The sequence below is a fragment of the Nannobrachium achirus genome, assembly GCF_963921795.1.
Source record: "Nannobrachium achirus genome assembly, chromosome: 8".
Taxonomy (NCBI): Eukaryota; Metazoa; Chordata; class Actinopteri; order Myctophiformes; family Myctophidae; genus Nannobrachium; species Nannobrachium achirus.
Window position 1 is genome coordinate 29,648,035 of NC_137817.1, and position 24,928 is coordinate 29,672,962.

General features: G+C 42.5%; 1 protein-coding gene across 1 annotated transcript in view; it reads right to left on the minus strand.

Annotated features, from left to right (window-relative positions):
• Positions 1–3,478: 3,478 nt before the first annotated feature.
• Positions 3,479–24,928, minus strand: part of ppm1lb (protein phosphatase, Mg2+/Mn2+ dependent, 1Lb) — a gene marked incomplete at its 3' end in the record, with an annotated part of 64,011 nt that continues 42,561 nt past the window's right edge. Inside the window, exons 3-5 of the mRNA XM_080731450.1 lie at positions 15,995–16,211; positions 7,636–7,797; positions 3,479–3,834 (exon numbers count right to left, since the gene is read on the minus strand). Of these exons, the coding sequence (XP_080587576.1) occupies positions 3,479–3,834; positions 7,636–7,797; positions 15,995–16,211 (735 nt within the window). The remainder of the gene's footprint in view (positions 3,835–7,635; positions 7,798–15,994; positions 16,212–24,928) is intronic.

The following is a 24,928-nucleotide window of genomic DNA, read 5'->3' on the forward strand; positions in this document are numbered from 1 at the left end:
CTCTGAAAACACTGCTCCCGTTGTCTGAAGAAGTACAGCTGGTCTCTATGCTTAACTGCGTAAGTGCGTCCAGTGGTTATGTCTGTATAATCTGTTGGCTTGGAGAGAGGTCTGTGCATTCGTGCTCAGTGTATGCCTGGGTCTCTTATAAAGACTGGATGCTAAATGGAATGCCTTATGTACACATGAGTCAGAGAGACCCCTCCCCTCAGTTGTTGTGAGATTCCTCCAGTCATTACGCAGCTTTCAGTAAAGCTTTTTATATCTTGCTGGGTGACTGTGCATGTTAAAGGAGCACAGAGTTCTCTGGTTACAGCTCTGTCAATGGAGTTGAATCACACCTGCCCTGGACCATCACATACACCATGAAAGCCTCTGTTTGGTGGGGGGCAGATTTAGTTTCATCCCGGATGCTTGTCTCCAAAGCATTGACGTCACACGCAGGGCAGTTTTAGTTCATGGTCCACTTTCCCACACGGGTGACATCAGTTTATAAATTAATGAGACCGTGAGAGCTTACCTACAAACACAACAAACAACAACAACAACTGTGGAATTGGCATGCGTGTGTGCTGCTTGTAGCGACTGACTGGGGCACTTCATTAACTACATCATACAGTCACTGATTTCTTGACTCCAGCAAATACAAACATGGATTAAAAAGAATTGTGATGAATTGTAAATTCAACAAGACATTATTAGTACGGCTCTAATAATACAAAAGTAATGACGATAATAAGCACAGTTACAATTACAGTGTAATAATAATAATAATTGTATTATTGTTGTTGTTGTTGTTGTTGTTGTTGCTGTTGTTGTTGTTGGTGTTTTTGTTGTTGTTGTTGTTGTTGTTGTTGTTATTGTTGTTGTTATTTTATTTATTGTTATTGTTCATATTACAGTGTAAGGGTAGCTCGATAGAATCACCTTTGTACCACATCGTTCTCAGTTCGATCCCCGGACACCGCCAACTCAGCATATTAGTAGCATGGCTTGGGTAACTAATGTGGGTCAAACACTGGGAGGTGATGGTGGGTGTTGCGCTCCACCCCAGCAATCCATTCAGGGGTCCAGGGTAGCCTACTAGCATATGTAGGTTCTTGTAGGTTGTAGATTTGCTATTTTAAAAAGATTTGTATACATTTCATATTTTGAAAACTTGTGAAACTGGACATTCTGCATAATGAGTACTTTCTACCTTTGGTACTTTAAGTACATTTTTATTCCAATACTTTTGTACTTTTACTCAAGTAAATCTCTAAACATGCGAGTACTTTTTCCACCACTGTTTATAGACACATACTGTACAGGCAAAAACATGTCTCAACAGGGTGTAGAAACTGTACAGCATTTAAAGAGGTGATGACAGAGTTAGAGCACTTCATATTATACTGTATCATATAAACTAAATGCTCTAATAGTTTAAACTAACATTTAACGTTGGTGTGTTTTCTATGAATGCCAATCTGAGTGTATGGTTCTATTTCATATAACGGGCCCCTTATGTAGTACTGTGTATCTTGTGTATGGGTATATGTATGCATATATACTGTGGTAGAGTATGTGCATATTGATAGGCAAGCATACTTGATGTTATAGTTTTGACAACTATTGATAGCTTCTGACCATTCCTTTTTTTTTTACACTGTAACTCTATGGACCATGTACTGTATCTATGGCCTTCATATACTGTATGTACATAAGGGGCACTTCACTTTTTGAACACTGAAGAATGCTGTGTGCTAAAATGTGTATGTTGATTACCTGAAGGACTTTTTCATGAGTACAGACAATACCTTTTGACTATAATTAGACGATTGAAAAATAACCATAGCAAAGAGAAAATAGCATGTTCATTTATATTTTATTTTAATGTGTCTTTTTGATTTACATTTGAAAATTCACAGATTTCTTAATTTTTTCTTCATTTTTACAATTTATTAAAGTCAACAAAACAAGTACAAACGGCACATAAACATTCGGTAACATACATTATTCAGGAAGAAGAATGTACAACTGAAAAAGCACATACAAACAGTTTTTGTCTAGTAAATACCTCTCATGTTAAACAATCCAGGGCCAGGTGCATTGCTTTATTCATTGCTGGATAGACACGGACAAGGTGATTACTAACAGCGATATGTACATTCATGTTACAATTTCTCATCTCTTGGAGACACCCATTTAAAGATGAAATTCTACATGTACAGTATGATACCTGCATGATGTTTATGTCGTGCTATGTGCATGGCATGTTCAACTGCATTACATTGAGAAACAAGACGTTAGTTTTGGCAGCAGACTTCTTAACAGGAAATGAACAGTTTTACAAAAATAAGGCAATAAGTACATATTTCATTCAAAGGCTTCTTAACATATTCAGGTGACCGTTCAGGGAAATAGAAATTAAACTGTACAGTACATACAATGTGTATAGAGTAGGCTGTTGGGATAAACAGTTATTGATACCATGTAAGTTGACACAATCTTGATAAATGAATGTGTGATACCATGTTACGGTTTTATATAATTCAAGTTGGCTCTGATGATGGGTTGAACGGAGTTACAGAGTAGAGTATTTACAATAGTTAATCAACAATCAAAATAGAGATGATGATCTAAAACATCAAGCACCTCTTCAAAGGAAAGAGGAATTGATAGGGAATATTTGGATTAGACACAAATAAAATAGAATGGCGCAGCTGAGCTGAGGTCAAATATATTCTCATCACTCTAAAATCAGCCTTGGGTAGGGATCTGTGACATGATAATGTCATTTGCTTCTAGAATGGTGGTATGAGTAATGGTCGTATGGGTACAAGTGTGGGGAAGAATATATTTTGCATTGTTAGTTTATGAAGGGAATTCATTCACAATAATGATTTCCACCTTTGAAATGTATATGAATAAAGAAAACACACCGAACGTCCCAGTTGTAGTATTTCAGTGCAGTCATTTAGGAAACATCAGTGAATGTAATAGACAGTATGCAAATCTTAGCAAAAATAAACTAATGTTAATGGACACAAATATTTTAGTTAAAGACCTATACCTTTTAAAATTATGATAAGAGTAGCGAAACACCATACTGAGCGGTGTTTATTTTTTATCGTCTGGCAATTGACTGTGTTTGAATTTAAAATGTGTGTGCAGCATCAACACTCTGACAACAACACCTTTATCTTTCGCTCACTCCCTCAAACGTGTGCACACACACTCCCAATGTCAAACCTTGACTTAGCTCATGCTGTAGTAACTGAAAGATACAGCCAAGACCAAATGTAAAATGAACAGTAAAATTAAGAAGAGAGAGAGAGAGAGAGAGAGAGAGATGTATTGAATGGCTAGCTCCCATTTACATGTCATGCCCCATAAGTTGCAGTCTTGTTTTAAATGTTTCATCATAAGCCTGCCCATCTTATAAATACCTAAATCCAAACATAGTACATACATACAGTGGTAGGTTGTGACTAGTGCCCTACTGCCCAGCGGCCTTACCACCCCCTGCAGCTCCTTTAAACTTGACCACCATAACAGTGATGTTGTCGGGGCAACCACGGTAGAAGGACTGGAGGACAAGGCTCTTGGCACCGAAGTGGGGCTCGTCCAGGCGTTCTTTGATGAAGCGGACCGCCTCTTCGTTACTGAAGGCATCCCACAGGCCATCCGACGCAAGGATCATGAATTCCGGCCGAAGCTTGTCCAGGTCAAAGGACATGATGTCAGGATCGGGGATGATCACATTTAGGTTCTTCAGCGGATAATCACCCAGAGAGCGAGACATGGCCAGAATGCCCTGCACTCGCCAGGAGCCATTGAAACTGATGAAGCCGCCTGGAAACAGAGGAAGAAAATGTTAAAGTGGGGGAGTGAGAAAGGAGATATACTGTAAGTAATAGAACATTGATGTACAAGAGTCTGAGAAGAGAAGAACATGAGAATAAGAGATGAGGACGGTGTGTCTGATGGACAGTGATCAAGACCAATACAGAAAAGTGTATCCCAGCAAGCATGGTCAGGACCTGGACCAATCAGTGACGTCTCGATTGGGGCCAGATCAAGTCAAACCATGACTAGTCAGATCTGGCCTAGAATATCACCTGATTTCAACCAACATAAATCCTGCCCACGAAAACGGATGTCCTGGATTAATCAGAGCGGGTCAGATCGAGGCCAGATAAATAAATATCATTCATAACTAGTCAGATATGTCCCAGAATATAACCTTACGTGCTCATATTTCAACTAACATTACCAACAATAACAATAATCCATAAGTCCATATGACTTCAAGATCATCCCCATATGGGCTGTGATCTGGCCTAGTTCTGAACGTCACCGGAGTCACCGGAGGACGTTATCATAACGTCATCATTAAGTCATTTGGCTTGCAGGGGCAACTAACCCTATACCTACAATGTATTACTTACTGTATTACATAATACTACAAGTATTACCATATTGTATTATACTCCCCCCCCCCCCCCCCCCCCCCTTTTTATTTACCTAGTGTTTTATAACCTTTATTATATTAGGTCACTATACCACCATAGAGCACAGTTGAAAGACCGCTGTCCTCTGTCTATACAATTAGCAGACTTTCATTAATCTATATGAACCATGATGCCGTTGATTATCAGTAAACAAAAGGAAAATAAAAGTATATGGATCAATCCCACCAATGTGTTTTCCATAACCATTTTGTTAAGGGAATTCAATTGTTTTTATTGGATACGGTTCAATTAATTTCACATCCGGTATGTAGCAGAGTCACGACTGTGGAATTTCACTGGAAGTGTTCAGACGCTTCAGACTCCCATATTTGGTAACAATAAATAACTTCCAAAGAATTGGACCTACTAAGCAGGAAGAATATTCTAAGATTTAGATTACAAAATCAATTATCTTGTGGAAGTACAGTACAGTACACACACACACACACACACACACACACACACACACACACACACACACACACACACACACACACACACAGTACTATGATTTTGCGTCTCCTTACAAATCAATCATCATTGACATTCATTTTATATTTTTAGTATAGTCGTCTCCAGTCCAAAATGAATCTAAGACAATTTATGTATGGTCATTTTCCCTTTGGTAAAATATATTTTCGTAATTGTTTTATGTTTTCTAACCCAAACGAGGCAAAGGTTAAATGCTTGCATCCAAAAAAAAACACTTGTGCATCGATTCATAACACATGGAGAATATTGAAGGCATATATATACTATATACCGTATATGCATGTAGATTTCTCCTTTGTTTTCATTAGACTAGCCCTTACCCGTTCAAAGATATGAGCTCCGAAATGATGTGCAGTGTGTGGGTTATGGGATGTGCACTGTGCACACAGTATATGAGGGATGGAAAGTAACTTTAACTGGTGCTTGCATGCTAATATGTAGGAGCATCAATGTAAGAAATACCCGTTCCATTTAACAGCTACAGAGATACTGTGTACCGATCTGCATGATTTTTGGACAACATCTGTAACAGGGCCAGAACCCCCCCCCCCCCCGCCCGCCCGCCCGCCCGCCTGCACACACACACACACACACACCCCACCCCCCCCACCCCCCACCCCACCCCCCCGTGTGTGTGTGTGTGTGTGTGTGTGTGTGTGTGTGGGTTTGTGTGTGATTGTGCATGGCCTGAACAACAGCGCCCCTCCCTTAACATGTGTGGTCACAAAAGGTACTGTAGGCTAAATAGATATAGATACACCATAAAAATGCTAATATACAGCATGCGATTTGTGAAAGTGACAAACGGGCTTCACAGTTATGTCAGGTGTGTTCATATGCTAATGGTGATGCGATTTCAGATCAATTGCTCCAGCCACTGAGGAGAAACGCTGTGACAGACACTCACTCACTCACTCACTCACTCACTCACTCACTCACTCACTCAGACAGACATTCGCAAAATTATAGTATAGATAGATTACGCATCCTGTCAGGTTCTGTTCTGCTCATCACCCGACATCACTGAACCATTTCTTACACTGAGAAAGGCTTTTCATCAGAGCAGTGCCAGACATATTAACTCCACGATTATCTATGCGAAATCTAATAACATAATCAGCTCTTGGTGTTCTGTTTGAGATTTGTGGTTTGACGACTCTACACCTCCCGAACAAGGACACCAGTTTGCTCTTGGGAGGAATTAAATTTCAATGACTTTTTTTTTTTTTGTTGACACTCATTGGTTCGATGTGCAACACCTCGTATGACAGCATCAACAGGGCATTAGTCATTAGACACTAAGACTAAGTTACCAACCGGGTCAGACAGCTGATGGGTATCATAGTTGACATTCTGTAAATAGTCTGCAATTCTATGGTGCTGTTATCCAATGCACTTTATAATGTACATTACATTTAACCATTCACAGAGATGCCATGAATTCCTCAAGTAGGTAAAAAACATATAATATAGTTTATGCATTCTAGTGTGGCAAAAGTCTTGCATCAAACAAAACTGTGCATTGAATTCATCTTGAAGAAACGGTGTGTTCTTTCACTTTTTTGAGAGTGGACTTATTGCAGTAACAATGTTACTCCAATATAATTATTACATTAAAAAAGAACATTTGTGTAATATTTATATAATGTCAATGATTGTGTTTGTTTTTAAGCTACCATGTTTAGTTCAGTGTAAAAACAAGTGCCACCTAGAGTGATTGTCTGCATGTGACAATGTCCAATACCCAAAGTGGCCATTAGATGGCGACAGATAGCCATCTCAATGCCCAACTGAATGTCCAAATCTGGCAAGCTGCCATTGCAAGCTGCCATTGCCTTTTAGGTGACAAAAAATACAGATGGGATGGGAGATCAATTATTTAAAGAAATCTATAGTCTGAGTATGGCTTTACCATTTTGGCTAAAATGATAATCCTGATTATTTCTGCATAATATTTGGGGGGTAAAACTATGTTTTTATCATTTTCTTACTGCCCTGTTCATATCTTTGGTCCAGTGGTCTGTAATGGCTTCTGTGATTTTATTGTTCCACTGTCAGCCTGATGGATGGGTAGATGTGATAGTGTTCTGTGTAATGCTCAGAAGAGAAGGGCGCCAGCCTTCCAAATAAGGTGTTTGAATTGCCAAGTTTCATGATTACATAGTTGTGAATTAGGATTACGGAAGTTGGTCGTTTACTAGGCTAGTTGTGAATCATGAAATCACATTTTTTGTTTATCTTCTATTAATTGTGCAGCCCTAAGTCATTAATCACTAACCTCACCGAAAATGAGATTAAAAAAACTAATATGAGGCAAATACCAAGGATCTATGTGTCCAATGTTCACTTTAGGGGTGGGACGACAAGCGATCTTATCACAACGCGTCGCGACGCGTTGTGAGCTTGTAGATCTGCTATTTTTTGGCAAATGTTCCGCCCCAGGACAATGGATCTTTATTATCGCGATAATATCGTAAATCGCGATTTCTTTTGTCACAATAATCGTGACATGAAATCTTCATATCGTCCCATCCCTAGAAGTATAACTCAGGTGTTTTCTTTTATCCAACTTCAACTAAAGCCAAGTCCATCTGCTCTGAATCAGATGTGAAAATACCTTCAGTACTGACGCACAAAAATGCATGCTCACCAGCCTTCTTTATCCTCTTGCGTTCTTTGAGCTGGTAAGGTTTGTGGTCATGCGACAGAGGAACAGCGTTGCCGTCTTTATCACACAGAACGCCACGTGAGTCTCCGACGTTGGCCACTATCAACTCTTTGTCGGACAGCAGGGCCACCAAACATGTAGTGCCTGTGGGAGAGAAGGGGGAGGGAGGTGAGACAGGACCTGTGTTGAGAATGACCTCAACCGAGTCAGAAACAACAGGAGAAACATTCTTTAATGCAGTGGTTCTCAACCTTTTCAGGCCGCGACCCCCAAAATAATCATATTTTAAGAGTTCAGGCATATTTTATAATACGGTTCTATTGTGAAAATAGCAGATCTACGTGTTCACAACGCCTCGCAATCGGCTATTTTCACAATTTCGGCCTCTAATATTTGACAATTTGACCAGTGTTTAATTTGTCATTTTAGAGGTATTAAAAGGTCCTTAAATTGTCACTTCAGAAATGTGCAGATACCTTCTATACACTTAAACTTTATGTTGGTTTGTTTACTGTTGAGTGAGAAAACAATGTTGCACATTAAGTTAATCAACTGGGGACCCCCCAAAATAATTTGGGGACCCCCACAGGTTGAGAACCACTGCTTTAATGCACAAAAACATATCCAATGCCTATCTAAACATCTGTGGCTGCAAACAATGCCTTGAAGAAAGCACTTCAAAAAGGCTCTCTCTTCTTCCTCCTCTTCGGGTGGTTGCTGTTCTTTCTTCTGTTGTGTCCCTGTCTTTGTTTAGTTTCTCAGCCAGGCAGAGCCGAGACTGGGCTGAGGCTCTGAGGCCTATTGTGAGATCCAAGGCCCTGTAGAGAGAAGACAGATCTGCCTGTTTGGCCATCTGCTCCCATAAAACTGAGACAAGAAGACCAGAGAGACGGCAAGAGAGGAGAAAGAAATGACAAAAAGAAAGTGTGTGTGTGTGTGTGTGTGTGTGTGTGTGTGTGTGTGTGTGTGTGTGTGTGTGTGTGTGTGTTTTGGTGGTGTGTGGGGGGGGGGGGGGTGTACAGGATTGGACCACCCCAGTGGCGTCAGTTCAGAAAAAGCTAAGGTATGGCAACATGACTGGTGTTCGCGCGCGTGCAAGACACCAGTCATGTTGCCATACCATAACAGATAGACAAAGAGACATTCATGGATTTATATTTAAAAGTAGCTTTTATTTTCCCCCTTGGACCCAGGGTATGGCAGCTGCATACCCCTGCCATACCCAATTGACACCCCTGGACCACCCTGAGGAGGGAAGAGAGAGAGAGAGAGAGAGTGGACCACTCGTCCTAGACAATTTGCCCTCCTGCCTGGCCCCCAAACCGTGGAATAAACTCCCTGTCGCACTTAGAACAACAGATTCACTCCCTAGCTTCCGCCGTGGACTGAAGCCTCACCTCTTCAGACTCCACCTAAACCCATAGCACTACTGTAACACTCCCCTTCCCTCGATGACCACACATGAAGCTAGATAGCATTTTTTAGGTTTTAGAAGTTTTTATTTCTTTTTTTACTGATTTTACTGGTGCGTGATCTACCTATGCTATGATAAAATAAAAAAATCTAGATTTATATGCATTTGTTGTATTGTTGTTGATGTACTGACATATTATCTTGCTTATTATATTGATGTATTACCTGCTTATTGTAAGTCGCTTTGATTAAAAGCGTCTGCTAAGGGGTGCCCGCTGGCCTTGTGGTCAAGGCACATACCACATACTAGGCTATGATGCCTGCAGGCGTCGCCGGTTCGATTCCCGATCCGGATGACCTTTGCCGCATGTCATTCCCCATCTCTCTCCTCATTTCCTGTCAGTCTACTGTCCTATCGAATAAAGGCATAAAAAGCCCCAAAAAAAATCTTTAATAGGAAAAAAAAAAAAAAAAAAAAGCGTCTGCTAAATGCCCAAACTGTAAACTGTAAACTGCAGTATAGTTATGTTCATTGGACTCCAGCAAACAGGGCAAAAACATACACAATGACTGCATTCTCTCTTCGTGTCCTCCTGGGGTCACTGTGTTCTGAGAACAAAGGCTGCTGGCATCAATGTCACAGTGTGAACTTGAACTACCTCTGAACTCTCTGAAACATCCCTAAAGTACGGTACGTTCCACGGACACCTTGGTGTCATGTTTGCACCGCCGCCTGACAGCCCCTGTAGGAAGAGCTTTAGAATGGGCCTTTTCAGAAAGGTTCAATGAAATTAAACTAGTTCAATTCCCTGGTGAATAGTTTCCCCAATCATTTCAGCCATTCAGAGACCAAACATATGGAGATGCCTGGAGCGGATATAGTTTAAAAAAAAATAAAAGGAAAGTGGGACAGAGAAGAGGAAAGAGATTTATAACTTAGTGCAGGGGTCTTCAACAGGGGGTCCGGGACCGCTAGGGGTCCTCAGAGTTACTACAGGGTTCGGTTCCTCCAAATCTTTGTGTGATAGAAACTCTTTTTCTCCTTTTTTATATTAACCACTTGAACCCTATCGTCCATATTCGGAGAGGTTTAGCCAAAAATAGCGGATCTACAAGTGCACAACGCCTCGCAGCGCTATTTTTCGGCTATTTTTGACAAAGAGGTTTGGTGTAGAGGGGAAAAAAATTACGGTTCAAGTGGTTACATATCTGATAACACACATTTACATGAATCCAACATACACTGATGATTGTGCTGTCAAACGATGAAACTATTATGGAATCTCGTGGTCCCTGCTTCATCTCTCTCTCAGCTAAGGGGTCCTTGGCCTGGAAACATTGAAGACGCCTGACTTAGTGAAAGAGGAGAAATACTTACAGAGTGGGAAGGAAAAAATAAAAACACAAAGATAATGGTACCTGTAGTGAAGGATACCAGGAAGACCCATTTGCTTATTGATATACAGCAGTCTTAAATATATTTCTGTTCATTACATCATGTCCTTTATGTCATCACATAACACATTTGTAGCTAATCCTGTGACTCGGGCTCACGCTGCCACTCTGCATCTCTGTGTGACGCTGCCTGGCTAATTATCCTTATCTGGTTCCTATGGAGATAACGATAATGGACAGAGGTGACTTCCTAGCACACCATTTCCCAATTATCCGAGCCCAGCCCTTCCCCGCTCTCAGGTACGTGCTGGCCATTGGGAAAAGCGGGACAACTCCCGAACGGCCGGTTCATTCCCGGCCGGTCCAGGCCGGCCATTGGGAAAATAATTAAAATAAAATGACGGCCTTTGTTCCATTTTGGGGGCTGGGCGGCCAACAAAGTAAATCGTCACTGTCGGGCAGAAACCTCGTATCTCCAAGTTTCATATTTGATGAAGCCCTGCTTCATCATACAAGGCCTTCGCACAAAAGTAGTGAAAACAGCAGATCTACAAGCACACAACGCCTCGCACCGCGAGGCGTTGTGTGCTTGTAGATCGGCTGTTTTCACTAGTTTAAATCATTTTTAAAATGATAAATACAAAACAAACGGTTTTGGACATACAAGGTTTCCACCCCACAATGACGAAATATAACTCATGTTATTGGCCCACTGGCTTGTCACTTTGTCACAAATCTTGCAGCAGTGCTATAGAGAGAGATCTCTCTCTATAGAGAGATCTCTCTCTATAGCGTGCAATGAGGGCCTCTCCAACTCTTTTTCCCGGGCTGAATCTGCGGCCAAGCATATCCCTGCCCGCTATTATGGTATGCCAGCACACAATGTAAAATCCTGAGTATTCATTTCACTCTTCCATTTAAATTAAAACTCTGGACAGCTCATGCAACTTGGCAAATTAGGCTAACATCTCAGAGCCGGTTAGTTCACTTCCCGTCCCTGTTTCCTATCTACCTACTGTACTATCAATAAAGGCAAACCCATTTAAAAAATGCAATATAAGACTTGTTGAATAAATTGATTCAAAGCCTGAACCCTGCTTGAAATTAAACAATTATTCTACTCCTTGCTTGTTTTGTTACACCCGGCAAGATCTATCATGGCTGGATAAATAACGAATGTGTGTTTATGCATGTATTGTATGTACAGTATGTTTGCATGTTTGTCTGACTGTTCTGTAAGCATCTTTATTTGTGCCCTAAAGACATGTCACATCAACATAAAAGGCTAACTGAACACCACACTGTTTCCATAATAGACTTTCTGCTCCTAGGCACCATCTCCCTTATCTCTCTTTAGAGTGCTACTGTTCCTCCATAAACAATGAAAGGATGAACAGGCTGCTAGGGGATAAATCTGATGTGCACTTGTTCTGGGGGAGACGGGCAAAATTGAGATGGTATCTCTGTCACCCACTCTCCCTCCCTCACATCCCCCCTCTCTCCAAGCATAATCCTGGCCCCGGCTATAACACAAGTGAGGGGCAGAGCGTCCTGAATAGTTCAATTGTTGAAGCAGATACAAAGGGGCTACAATTTAAAACAATTACCTGCTCACCTGATCCCCCTGAGACTCATGGCAAAAGGCCTTGCTTGGATTAAGTATGACATTTGGTATATAGTTTTTTTTATTGGCCTAAAATGTCTATATATACATTCAAACCACCTGCTGACTGCCTGTCAGCATTGAGAACATTATTTTATAGGGGGTAAAAGTGTGGGCCCATTCACATAAAAAAAAAATACCCCCCCCAAAAAATCTGCTTTAAGTAGCATCTGAGTGGTCAAACTAGGGGATTTTAATAATTCTGAATCCATTGCAAGCATTTGCTTTGCTTGAAAAACATTCCTTGGGCTAAAAAAAAAGCCCCCCACAAAATTGTGAAAAGTGATGACTCATCATAATAGTTTTGTGGGGCTGTTTCTTGGCCCACGGAATGTTTTTTATGCCAATCAAATGCTTGCAATGGATTCAGAATAATTAAAATCCCCTAGTTTGACCCATCACATGCTACTTAAAGCAGATTTCTTTTCCCCTTTATAGTATAGTGTATATTAAGTGATGGGCCCCAAACTTTTTTTAACTTTTTTTAAAGAAATTGCTCAATGCTGACAGGCAGTCAGCAGGTGGATTCATGACTGTATGTATAGGCTATAGACAATATTTTAGACCAATAATAAAATAAAATAAACAATATACCAAATTTCATACCCCACCTCAGGGGCAGCCGGACTAGACGTCACTCCAGCCTAGATGTCCAAACTGCACAACAGCAGAGATTTTTTGTAGCCAGACAGTGAGATTACTTGTCAGCTTAGCGTCAGCCCATCTTTAGTGTACAGCCCAAACATAGTATGAGAGAAACGTGGAGGGGTGTAAGAAACAGATCAAGCAGGTGAGAATTGGTAGGAATTATGACGTCTGAGAGGTGCAACTCATGTAGATAAGGGAAGGGGAGGGGGTGCTCGGGGATGTCGAGGTCAAGAACAGGTGAATGTAATAGAGGACAATGCTGCTTATTGTGCTTCAAGTGCAGTTGATTGTCCTCTAATAATTCAGACCCTTGACAGAATATGAATTGCTCAGCTGGAACAGACACTCTCAGCGGTTCTTTCGGTGGACTCCCCTGTCAACTTACACGTGAGCAAACTGACGTGCCTGTGTGTGTACTGTGCTTTGTCATTCAGGGGGACCTTCCCCAACCCCAACCTTCAACACTATAATAACTTCCCTTCTCTCTCTCTCTTTCTCTCTTTGTAGTGAATGACTGTACAGTACCTCAATTATGAGATGACCCTACATCAGGGTTCTTCAACGTTTTCAGGCCAAGGACCCCTTAGCTGAGAGAGAGATGAAGCAGGGACCCCCACTACATATTGTATAAAATTGTGTTGCAGATTACAAATATTAGACAGCTTAGACTTGTTTGACATCATGTTGGAGTAATGTGTATTTTCAGACATTTAACCACTTGAACCGTCAAATACTTAGTTCTGCTCCTCTTTTCCCTCTACAAACCTCTTTTCCAAAAATAATCGATCTACAAGCTTACAACGCCTCGCAGCGCGTTGTTTTGGCTATTTTTGGCTAATGTTCCACTCAGAATAGGGGTGCTAGGTTTCAAATGGTTAATGTAAAAAGCATGATCCTATCACACAAAGATTTGGCGGCCCCCTTGTAGTAACTCTTGAGGACCCCCTAGGGGTCCCGGACCCCCTGTTGAAGACCCCTGCCCTACATCACTCTTGTGGTCCCTGTCTCTCTCTCTCTCTCTCTCTCTCTCTCTCTCTCTCTCTCTCTCTCTCTCTCTCTCTCTCTCTCTCTCTCTCTCCATCACACTCAACTCACATGGCTGAGCCAATCAGAGGTGAGCTAGTCAAAGTGTTTTAGAGAGGAGCATATTGCTAAAGTGATGTTCATGTTCCATTCCTGAGAATGCAGTGTGGCACTCTTTATAATGAGAGAGCAATCAATATCTGTTTTTCCCCTTGATATGCTGAATAATAGTGTTATCTGCCACTCTCTGTCAGCCCTGCATAGATTGCATTTCCCTTATCTCAGTTTTTAGTGCTTTTAACATCCGTGCATAGTAAGCATATAGACATTATAAAGCTCTCAGTCTCAATTTTGTTCTCCCTCTTCTCACATCCTAAACAAGTCAACCTAGAGGTGTGCCTACTTGAACCTTGTGGCTGTGTGGCAGCGTACAAATGGAACCAAATGGACCCGTTCCATTTGTACGCTGTCAAAGTTAAAGGGAGACCTTCAAATTTAAAAGTTTGAGAAACACTGGACTAGAGGGATCGAATCCACCGCGGTGCCGCCGGCCTTGGCTGAGCATCCATTCAAGCCTGCATTCGACAGAGAGAAGCCAGGCAGGAAGTGTGATTATTGTCACCACACCAGCGTCTCCTTCATATGGAACGGTGAGGACTAGTGTGGACTAAGGTGAGCCAGCAGGTTTCGACAGAAGCAGAGGGTGGCCATAGGTCAGTGGTTCCCAACGTTTCAGGTCTAGACCCAAAAGAGAGATCAGACATTTGCCCCGGGACCCAAACTAGTGAAAACAGCAGATTGGCTATTTTTCACTACTTCTTAAACATTTGTTTTCTAATTTATGGATTTTATATTTATTTATTTATGAATTAAATGACTTTGAAAAATCATTATATATATTTGCTTTTCACAAAAATCTTTGATTTTGGGGGAATGTTTTTTGAAAATGTTTTGACAAAATCTAGGAATCAGATGGCCCCCACTTCTGGCCAGTACAGTATACGTATCGAAGTGTCACTGAGTAAGATACTGTCTTAACTGCTCCCCAAGTGCTGTATTAATAGCGCACACTAATCTTAATAGTTAGGAAGGATAATTTGCAAGAAAGAAAGGCAGGACATAATCAGTATCTCTAAATAAATAAAAATTAGTCATTTGGACTGTTGACCTTTGGATGTTAAGTATGTTGTTAACTTAATAGGCTAGGAAACAAATATACAATCTTGACGTGGTCTTGATATTTTCTCGTCAGCCCAGACTGTCCCTCCTCACCCTCTGAGGTCAACCAATTTATTTTATTGTGGTCTCTCTAATCGCTGCCGTTTCATATGCCTGTTGTTTTTATCATGTAACTAAATCTCCTACACATGCATCCTCCTTCCCCTCCGGCACCCCCTCCACCCTGTTCCTATCCATCACTCCCCCCCCACCCCCCCTCCTTCCTTTCAGAGATAATTACTACAAGCCTCACGAAGATCAGGCTGTATTTAAACAGCTGAATAAGCATGGCCTGAGGCCGCTGGCAGCCACTATTCACCAACAGTCAAGTGAAACAGTACAGCAGAAAATAATACTTTGCAGGCAGCATTATAAGGCACCTTGAAATGAGAGCGAGAGAGAGAGAGAGAGCGCCAGAGAGAGAGAGAGAGAGAGAGAGAGAGAGAGAGAGAGAGAAAGCAAAAGCATGCACCAGAGAGTGGACAAATAGTACGCCAGAGGTCTGGTAATGGCCCACTGCTTTATGACGCTTTCAGTAATGATCAACACCATTTGGCAGAGTGCATCAGTGATGTACCTCACATGATGAGGTGCGGGTGAGAGGAAACTGAACCTGCACAGTAATATCCTCAGCGTTCATTTTGTGTGCGTGTGTGCGCGTGTGTGTGCATGCACGTGTGTGTGTGCGTGCGTGCGCGTGTGTGCGCGTGTGTGTGCGTGCGCATGTGTGTCTTCGCATTTTTGGAAAATACAACAACCCCAAAGGCCTCTAAGGTCATACACATGCAAATGCACAAACATATTTGCAATGTTGCGTACAGTACAGTATATGCACATAACGGTACATGATTGTGTGGATGTTAATGGCGGGTTGGGGTGTGTGTGTGTGCGCGCGCACATACGCACGCACGCACACACACACACATGCACGCACACACGTGCACACGCATGCATATTGTATAGAGTATTGACAGTGTATACCTGCTTCATTGTAAGAGGCAGAGAGCTTGTGCACCATTTCTCTGTCCAAAGCTAGGATCTGCTTCTCCAGGATAGAAGGATAGGACAGGCCAACAGTCTCCTTCTTGTCGTCCTTCTCTTTGTCCTTTTCCTTTTCACTCTCTTTCTGTCGCTCGTAGGTGAGGAGCTGCTGCCGCAGAGCGTCAGGAAGTTGGGCCTTGGCAAACTCAGCAGCCGCCTGGTCATGGAGAAGAGAGGAGCACAAATAATTGATTGGCGCACTTAACCACTTGAACCCTAGCCCCCCCCCCCCAGTCATGACACGATCTACAACAGGGGTCTTCAACGTTTTCAGGCCAAGGACCCCTTAGCTGAGAGAGAGATGAAGCAGGGACCCCCACTACATATCATATAAAATTGTGTTGCAGATGTTCATCGATTTCTGATACAGCTTAGACTTGTTTGACAGCACAGTATCATCTGTGTAGGTTGGATTAATGTGTATTTTCATACATTTAACCACTTGAACTGTCAATACCTGCTAGTCTGCTCTTATTTTCCCTCTACACCAATCCTCTGTGCCAAAAAATAGCAGATCTACAAGCTCACAACGCCTCGCGAGCTTGTAGATCTGCTATCTTTTGGCTAATGTTCCACTAGAATAGGGATGTTAGCGTTCCAGTGATTAATGTAAAAACATGATCCTATCACACAAAGATTTGGTGCCCCCCTGGAGTAACTCTGAGGACCCCCTAGGGGTCCATCTGTTGAAGACCTCTGATCTACAAGCTGCTATTTTTGCGTGACACCATAAGACTAAGTACGAAACAGGCCACATGGGTTTTTCGCTGAAGGAACCGACAAAATAGCATGACTGGCAGTCTGTGGCAGACTAGCACATGCCTCTGGCAATGATGACTGCTACTAAACATACAGTATTGTCACCAACCATTTCTCAATTTTAGTACCATATTTTGTCCCAACTTACATTTGCAACCTGCATATTCAATGTTCAATTACATGTTACAAGGTTTCCTTTGACCAATTACAGATTGTCAGGTCCAGCCATAAGCTGTAAAAAGATGCCAATAGATGTCGCACATCTACATACCATAATGCTACGTCTTGAACAGAACTGCAAATGATGTGCCCAAAATAGGGACGCAAAAGTTAAAAGAGTTGCAGCATTGGCATTCATTATTCATGTGCTACTGATGCCCTGTGGAGTGTGTTGACTGTGGGACGCACTGATAAACTGATAAACAGTGGAAGGGGGTTGTCCTCTAAATGTTTTGAAGCGTGGGAAAACTTTTTTGACCTTTACCCTTGAAAAAAAAAAGAAAAACAGTGAAATGCTTCCTTGTGGATAGCATAAAAGTATAGGGATGTGAAGTAGCAATGTCAAAACATTGAGTTTATTTTTGTACAATCATCGCCCCCCTCTCATTCAACTGCCAAGTACAATCCCCCCCCCCCCCCCCCCCCCTCCCCCTTCTCTCTATCTAAATCTCTCTCTGTCTCACGCACGCACCCACACTGTTGGAGAAGGGACAGTGGGCTGCAGTGGCAGTGACCTGCTTGTCCTTTGTGTTTTGCTGAAACTCTAACACAGATAAACAGACACAGATAAGGAGGGGAAAAGAGCACTGCCAGCCAAACGCACACAAGCGCACAGTCACACACGCACACCCGTGCGCACACACGCACGCAGACACGCACACACGCACGAACGAATGCACGCACACACACTCCCCACTGTGGGATTGAGCTGAGCAAGAGAAACTCTATCGTCTCTGCTATCCATTTGACCACAGGGAGAACACCGCTCCACAAAACCCCCTTTTCACATGGCAGAAAACGACTGCCCTGCATCTCTTCTCTTCCCCCAGATTCAGGGCCAGACGAGGACGGGCATGCCTGTCCACGACTCCACGGTCACCAAGGTCCAAGCATACTGTATATATTTCACATTCGTTTAAATAAAAATGTGTGTCTAGAAACCATGGTGCTCCAAAGAGTGCAGTGGAATATAGAATGGGGCCAACGGAGACAGCAGCAGGACAGAATCTAGTTTCTTGGCAGTGTAATGATGAGGTGATAGGACAGAGACCCCAGTGAACCGTACAGTGAAAGTGCTCTCATAATATCCAGTCCTCATTTGGCTCTCTTCCAGAGGCTTCCTCCTCCCGTCTCCACCTCTATCCAGGGGCGTCGCACCACATTCGGGGCCCTGGATACAAGGATTCACTCACATTTTGTGCTTTAACTATTGAAAAATAGCAGATATACAAGCTCACAGCGCGGCACCGAGTACATCTGCTATTTTTGAAAAAAAGAAACGTGAAAATGTGTCTTTGAATATTTCAAATCCTTCTAAGGTTTTTTGAATAACCTATGTTTCTATGTCAGTGGTGCTCAAACCTTTTCATGTCAAGGACCCCCAAAATGATATGTATTTGGCCCACGGACCCCCATCTCAAAATATTTAGTTCCAGGGAAACCCCCAGAAGCAAAATTTGAGTTACAAATGTTCGCTTAAAAAATACATATATTCAAAGATTTGCAAACATTTTCACGACTTTTCAACAATAGCAGATATACAAGCTCGTAGTTGTGCCACGCTACGAGCTTGTATATCTGCTATTTTTCAATAGCTAAAGTATAATATAATTAAGGCCCCTCCACCTTGGGACCGAGTAACTCAGTTCCACTTTTCCCCCCTCTTGTGACGCCCCTGCCTCTATCTATATCTCACCACCCTGCCTGCACTCAGAAATAACTGCCAAGGAGTTCAATGACCCTTTCTCTTCACTCTCTCCGCTTCTTTTCTTCCTTTCTTTTTTTCTTACTGCAAGAAATGCATGAAATTGCAAAATGTGACTTATTGGCATTGTGAGACCTTTCACCTGTAACCTAACCTCCATCCATACATTCCATGGTTCTGCTCCCATGCACATCTACATCTATATGTGCCTGTTTGTATCTCTCATGTTTCAAATCCCAGACAATACATCCTCTCTTCCCTTCTGCCGTCGTTGTTGATGGCTAGGCCCTCGGGCTAAAGGAGTATAGGATCTCTGCAGGTGGTGTAATTAAGTACATTTAGTTAAGTAATGTACTTAAGTACAACTTGAGTATTTCTAATTTCCAATACTTTTACTTCTACTCCACTACATCTCGGATCCAAATATTGTACTTTTACTCCACTACTACTATTTATTTAAAAACTTGAGTTACTAGTTACTTTGAATATATAAATTATTAAATTGTAAAACATACAATAACCCACTTTTTAGCCCTATTTCATACATAGGCTATTTGAAAATAGCCGATCGCATTGCGATGCGTTGTGAGCTTGTACTTATTAGTATTATTAGTATTAATACATTTACTTTTGGTAATCTTATATATATGTTACAGTATGTTTGGGTAACTCAGGACGGTAAGAGTAAGAGCGCTTGTTTTGTCGTTCACCACACACTAATCACCACCAGATGGCGACGACAGCCCATAGACAGCCATTCACTAGTGCAGGCGCTGACGTCACTCGTTTGCGACTCTCTTACTTTATTTACTAGCCTAGCTGGGCGGTGTTTAGCCATTAGCTTAGCCATTAGCTTAGCCATTAGCTTACTATGAGCGTTTATCGTGGGCTTGCCCAGGCCTTACGGCCTGGGCATAAATATAACGATTGCATTCACCACGGCTTCGTAACCCGCGCGGCGCTCCGCCGGCCGCGCGGCCCTGGCCCGCTCTTCGCGGCCACTCGCGCCTGCGACGCTCGGGGGCGAAGAGCAGGACCAAGGTCCGCTGGCCTTCGCACCGCTTGCAATGTCGTGGACAATCGAGCGGCTCCGCCTGGAGGACGTTGTTGTGGGCGACCACTTGTTCCGCCCCGTGCGGCACCACGAGTGCTCCGTTTCTCGACCGTCCTGTTTCTCTAACAAACCGTGACATATACAATTGAGCAAAAGCCGCATCCTACAACTCAACGGTAGGGAGGAGAACGTAGGGAGTAGGGAGGAGAACGTAGGGAATAATACCGCCCATAACTCTATCATTGGCCCCCCGTTGCCATGGTGACCGGTGATTGGCTCGTATTCCCAGCTATGGGACCGGCGGATCCAATTTCAACCGAGGGGGGCGTAGCCAGAACACACACACACACACACACACACACACACACACACACACACACACACACACACACACACACAAAAATAGCTAATAGTTAGCTCACAACTTTCCACTTTCTCTTTCACCTCAATCGCAGTAACATCCGTATACACCACGTCATCGCATCACCAATACGTTTTATTTTTTTCAAAACTTTTTTTTTTCCAACTTTTTTTTTTCTCAAAAAGTTTTTTTCTCAATTTTTTTTTCTCAAAAACATTTTTTTTCTCAATTTTTTTTTTCTCAAAAAACTTTTTTTTTCCCCAAAAACTTTTTTTTTCTCAAAAAACTTTTTTTTTCTCAAAAAACCTTTTTTCAAAAAACTTTTTTTTTCTCAAAAAACTTTAAAAAAAAACAAAAAAAACATATTTGGCCATTACACACACAGAAAGAGCAGAGGCATAACAGTCACTTCTCTCCATAATAAATGTACCACCAATAAATACATAAATAAATAAATAGCTTAATTAATGATAATAATCCTTAGCTTGCCCTTAGGCCGTCTTACTGGTAGTATATAGCATATATTATAATATAGTAGATAGATACATACATAGATTGATAAACACAGATATAGAACTCCACGGCAGTGTTGTTAGCTTCTACAATGTCGACATTAGTATGTGTGCCTTTTACACACCAACAAACACAGACAAATGTGCAACAATCAAATATAGCTGCAAGCAGTGGCCAAGCAGGAAAAAGCTAAAGAAAGCAGCAAGGGAAAATAAAGCAGGATTCCAGTCCACATACAGTCTACGCATCAAACCCTAACCCTAACCCAAGGCCTTTTGGTGCCTGACTCACAACTGGTTGTTGGTGCATGTTGTGCTGTTTAATTGTAACAGCAACATAAACTGCCCAATTGCAATGGAATCTGATCAAATCCACCCTGTACCTCAGGGGTTTGTTTTCGACGAATATCTACTCCTATAGATGCAACACGGCGACCTAGAGGGGAGGCCGGCGTAGCCGGCCGACCTTCTAGTTTAAGTACATTTGGATACCAATACTTTTGTACTTTTACTCAAGTCAAATTTGAATTCCGGACTACTTGTAACAGAGTATTTCTAAATTGCAGTATTGTTACTTTTTCTCAAGTATAACATGTGATTACTTTTTCCACCACTGGATCTCTGCCATGTCTAACATCATCCCTGGCAGACCTTGCTTCTCCCTGTGGTTAAAACAATTTTAGATGTCATGAAAATAGTGCAATGTGTTTAGTATGTTACGCTGCATCCTTTACAAAACACTCTGAATTACTTGCACCAGCAGAGCGTGCAAGTACTGCGTTCGGCTGCCTGTTTCCCATGTATTTAAGCCATTTTGTAGACGCGCCATGCTATGACCTTGTCTGCACCCTGTAAATAATTAAAAGAGGCCTAAACAGTCTGCTCCAGTACCTTCCTTCAACAAATTCAAGTCCCGTTTCTGAAATGCACCGGACCAGACTAAATCAGGCTAGAGGCACAGTGGACACTCCTCATACTGCGTTCGGCTGCGTATGTATGTCGGTGTCTGCCCGTGTTTAAGCCCCTAGGGACCAGCGTTTCTGGCAACGTCATCATTAACAGCCAGTTGGTGATGCCAGTGGTGAGTGCACCACTGGCATCACCAGTAGGCCACTTGTGCACAAGGCGCAAGTTGGCACCTCGACAGAGTCCAGTTCTAGTTGGCTACTGTATCTGTCAGGCCCTATAGCCTTCTAAGCTATAGAATATACACCCTCTGAATAGCTGTGAGTGTGTGTGTGTGTGTGTGTGTGTGTGTGTGTGTGTGTGTGTGTGTGTGTGTGTGTGTAGTGTGTGTGTGTGTGGTGTCTGCTAAAGCAATGGATGGACAGAAACGAGAGGGAAAATGAAAGGGAGATTGAGAGGTGATAAAGCACTTTATGCTCATGGGAGGAACTGAAAAGGTAGGAGAGTGAGAAAGATAAGAGAGACGTGCAGTATATCATTGAGAGCGATAGAGAGAGGATAGAGAAAAACAGAAAGACAAATGAAGAGCGAAGAAGACAAAACAGAAATTGATCGTTTGACAGAGAGAGAGAAAGAGGACAGATAATAGATGATGTCACAGTAGACCCATAATGGCCAATCTCTGTTCTGCAGGCACCGTAGTCCATAAACATTGTTATTGGGCTTGAAGCAATGCTTGTCAACTAAGGCGACAACTCACAGAGATAACGCTGTGTGCTTGCGCTCGCACAAATGTCTACGTTTAGCAAGAGAATCCAATACACCAGGGGTCTTCAACAGGGGGTCCGGGACCCCTAGGGGGTCCCCAGAGTTACTATAGGGGGTCCTCCAAATCTTTGAGTGATAGAAACCTTTTTCTCCTTTTTTATATTAACCACTTGAACCCTAGCGTCCATATTCTGAGAACAAAAATAGCAGATCTACAAGCTCACAAGTGAGCTTGTAGATGAGCTTGTAGATCGGCTATTTTCGGCAAAGAGCTTTGTTGTAGAGGGGAAAAGGAGCACACTAAGTACAGAGTGAAAGGTCAAGTTTATTAAGTATCGATGGTTCAAGTGGTTAAATATTTTAAAACACAAATTGACATGAATCCAAAATACACTGATGATTGTGCTGCCAAACTATGGAATCTATGAAAAGGTTGTGGGGGGGTCCCCGCTTCATCTCTCTCTCTCAACTAAGGGCTCCTTGGCCTGAAAACATTGAAGACCCCTGCAATACACAGAGGGGATGAGGTGCACTGGGCCCACCTCTGCTCCGCTCCAGCTCTAGCTACCCCCCCCCCCCTACCGCAGAGCACATCCACATGACTGTGGTGGCACGTGAAGGCTTACTGCACGCTGGTTATTCCCTGAACGCCATGGAGTGTCCTCGGTCAAGGGTGTAGACTAGAGGAATGTTGCAGTTGTGTGATGCTGCAAAGTCACATGCACAGCACATGGTTCTGCACAAAAACAGGCACTTGTGCGGACAAACACAAATGCATGTACGCACACATGCACACACACACACACACACACACACACACACACACATACCGGTATACGCACACACTTTCACAATCTCATCTAATCCGCCAACGACATACCGCCCCTCGCCATCCTCGGCCCTCTTCTCTGAACCACTCTGGGATTTTTAACTCCATCAAGTCAAGTCAAGTCAAATATATTTATATATACTGTAGCACATTTAAAAACAACAGCAATTGACCCAAAGTGCTTTCCAGAGATAAAAACAACGAGTAGACCATACTCCAGGGGTCTTCAACAGGGGGTCCGGGACCCCTGGGGGGTCCTCAGAGTTACTGCAGGGGGTCCTCCAAATCTTTGTGTGATAGAAGCTTTTCTTTCTCTTTTTTTATATTAACCACTTGAACCATAGTGTCCTTATTCTGAGAACTTTAGCCAAAAATATCTACAAGCTCACAACGCCTCGCAGCGCAAGGCGTTGTGAGCTTGTAGATCGTGTAGAGGGGAAAAAGAGCAGACTAAGTACAGAGTAAAAGGTCAGGTTTGTTAAGTATTGACGGTTAAAGTGGTTAAATATCTGGAAACACAAATTGACATGAATCCAAAATACACTGATGATCGATCGTGCTGTCAAACAATGAAACTATATGGAATCTATGAAAAGGTTGTGGGGGTCCTTGCTTCATCTCTCTCTCAGCTAAGGGGTTCCTCACCTGAAAACATTGAAGACCCCGGCCTTAGTCTATTTACAAAGCAATATAATGTTAAATTAATTCTCTGTAAACAACAACAACAACTCGTTTCTTATTCCCATATGAGACCAACATACTTCACCAGGAAATAAGACAGGAGAGTGTAACCAGGTGCAAATGGATTTTACTCTGGAGAGGAAAAATAATCAGAAACAGGCAGACATACAGTACACAGGACTCCCCTAGTGGGTCCTCTAAGTTTTCCTGTAACCAAAATGGTGGTTTTACAGTACATCATACAGTATACACGTATATATAAATACAGTATATGACCGTGTACCCTTTGATTGGTTCTAAACAATAGGTCTTATAACCCAAACATGATCTCGTAGTTAGTATCAGTAACCTGTCAAAGTCAAAACAGTGTAGCGCCTCTCTGTACAGAGTATATTTCCACTAGCCATCCCCAAGGTTGTGTGTCCAGACAGTGATACATATACAGTAAGCATGGAAACATACTGTAGGAGGCCTTCCGGGTGAAGGTGGCATGGCACAATATATATTGTATATAGGGTGAGAAGTTCAGTCACCCGAGAGAGACTTGGAGTAGAACCGCTGCTCCTACACTTGTAAAGGAGTCAGCTTAGGTGGTTCAGGCATCTAGTACGGATGCCCCCCAAGCGCCTTCCTAGGAAGGTCCTCGATGCGCGTCCCACTGGGAGGAGACCCCATGGCAGACCAAAGACCAGATGGAGGGATTATACCTCCAAACTGGCTTGGGAACGCCTCGGTATACTCCCTGAGGGAGTGGAGGAAGTTGCTCAGGATAGGGAAGTCTGGAGGTCTCAGTTGGAACTGTTACCCCCGCGGCCCCAAATCCGGATAAGCGGTTGAAGATGGATGGATGAATTCAAACGATATGATACTAACTACAACCAAGATTATCTAACATATAACATAGTAAGAAAACAGAACAAACCAATACAAACAAAACAACAACAAACAACGCCAAACATAACCTCAAACTATGTTAAAAGCAAACCGACATAGTCCAACAGAAGGAGCTGGTGGATTTCCATCCAGCTCCATCCATCATCACCCACTCCAGCAGGCTTTGAGAAGGGGGGAACTCCTCCA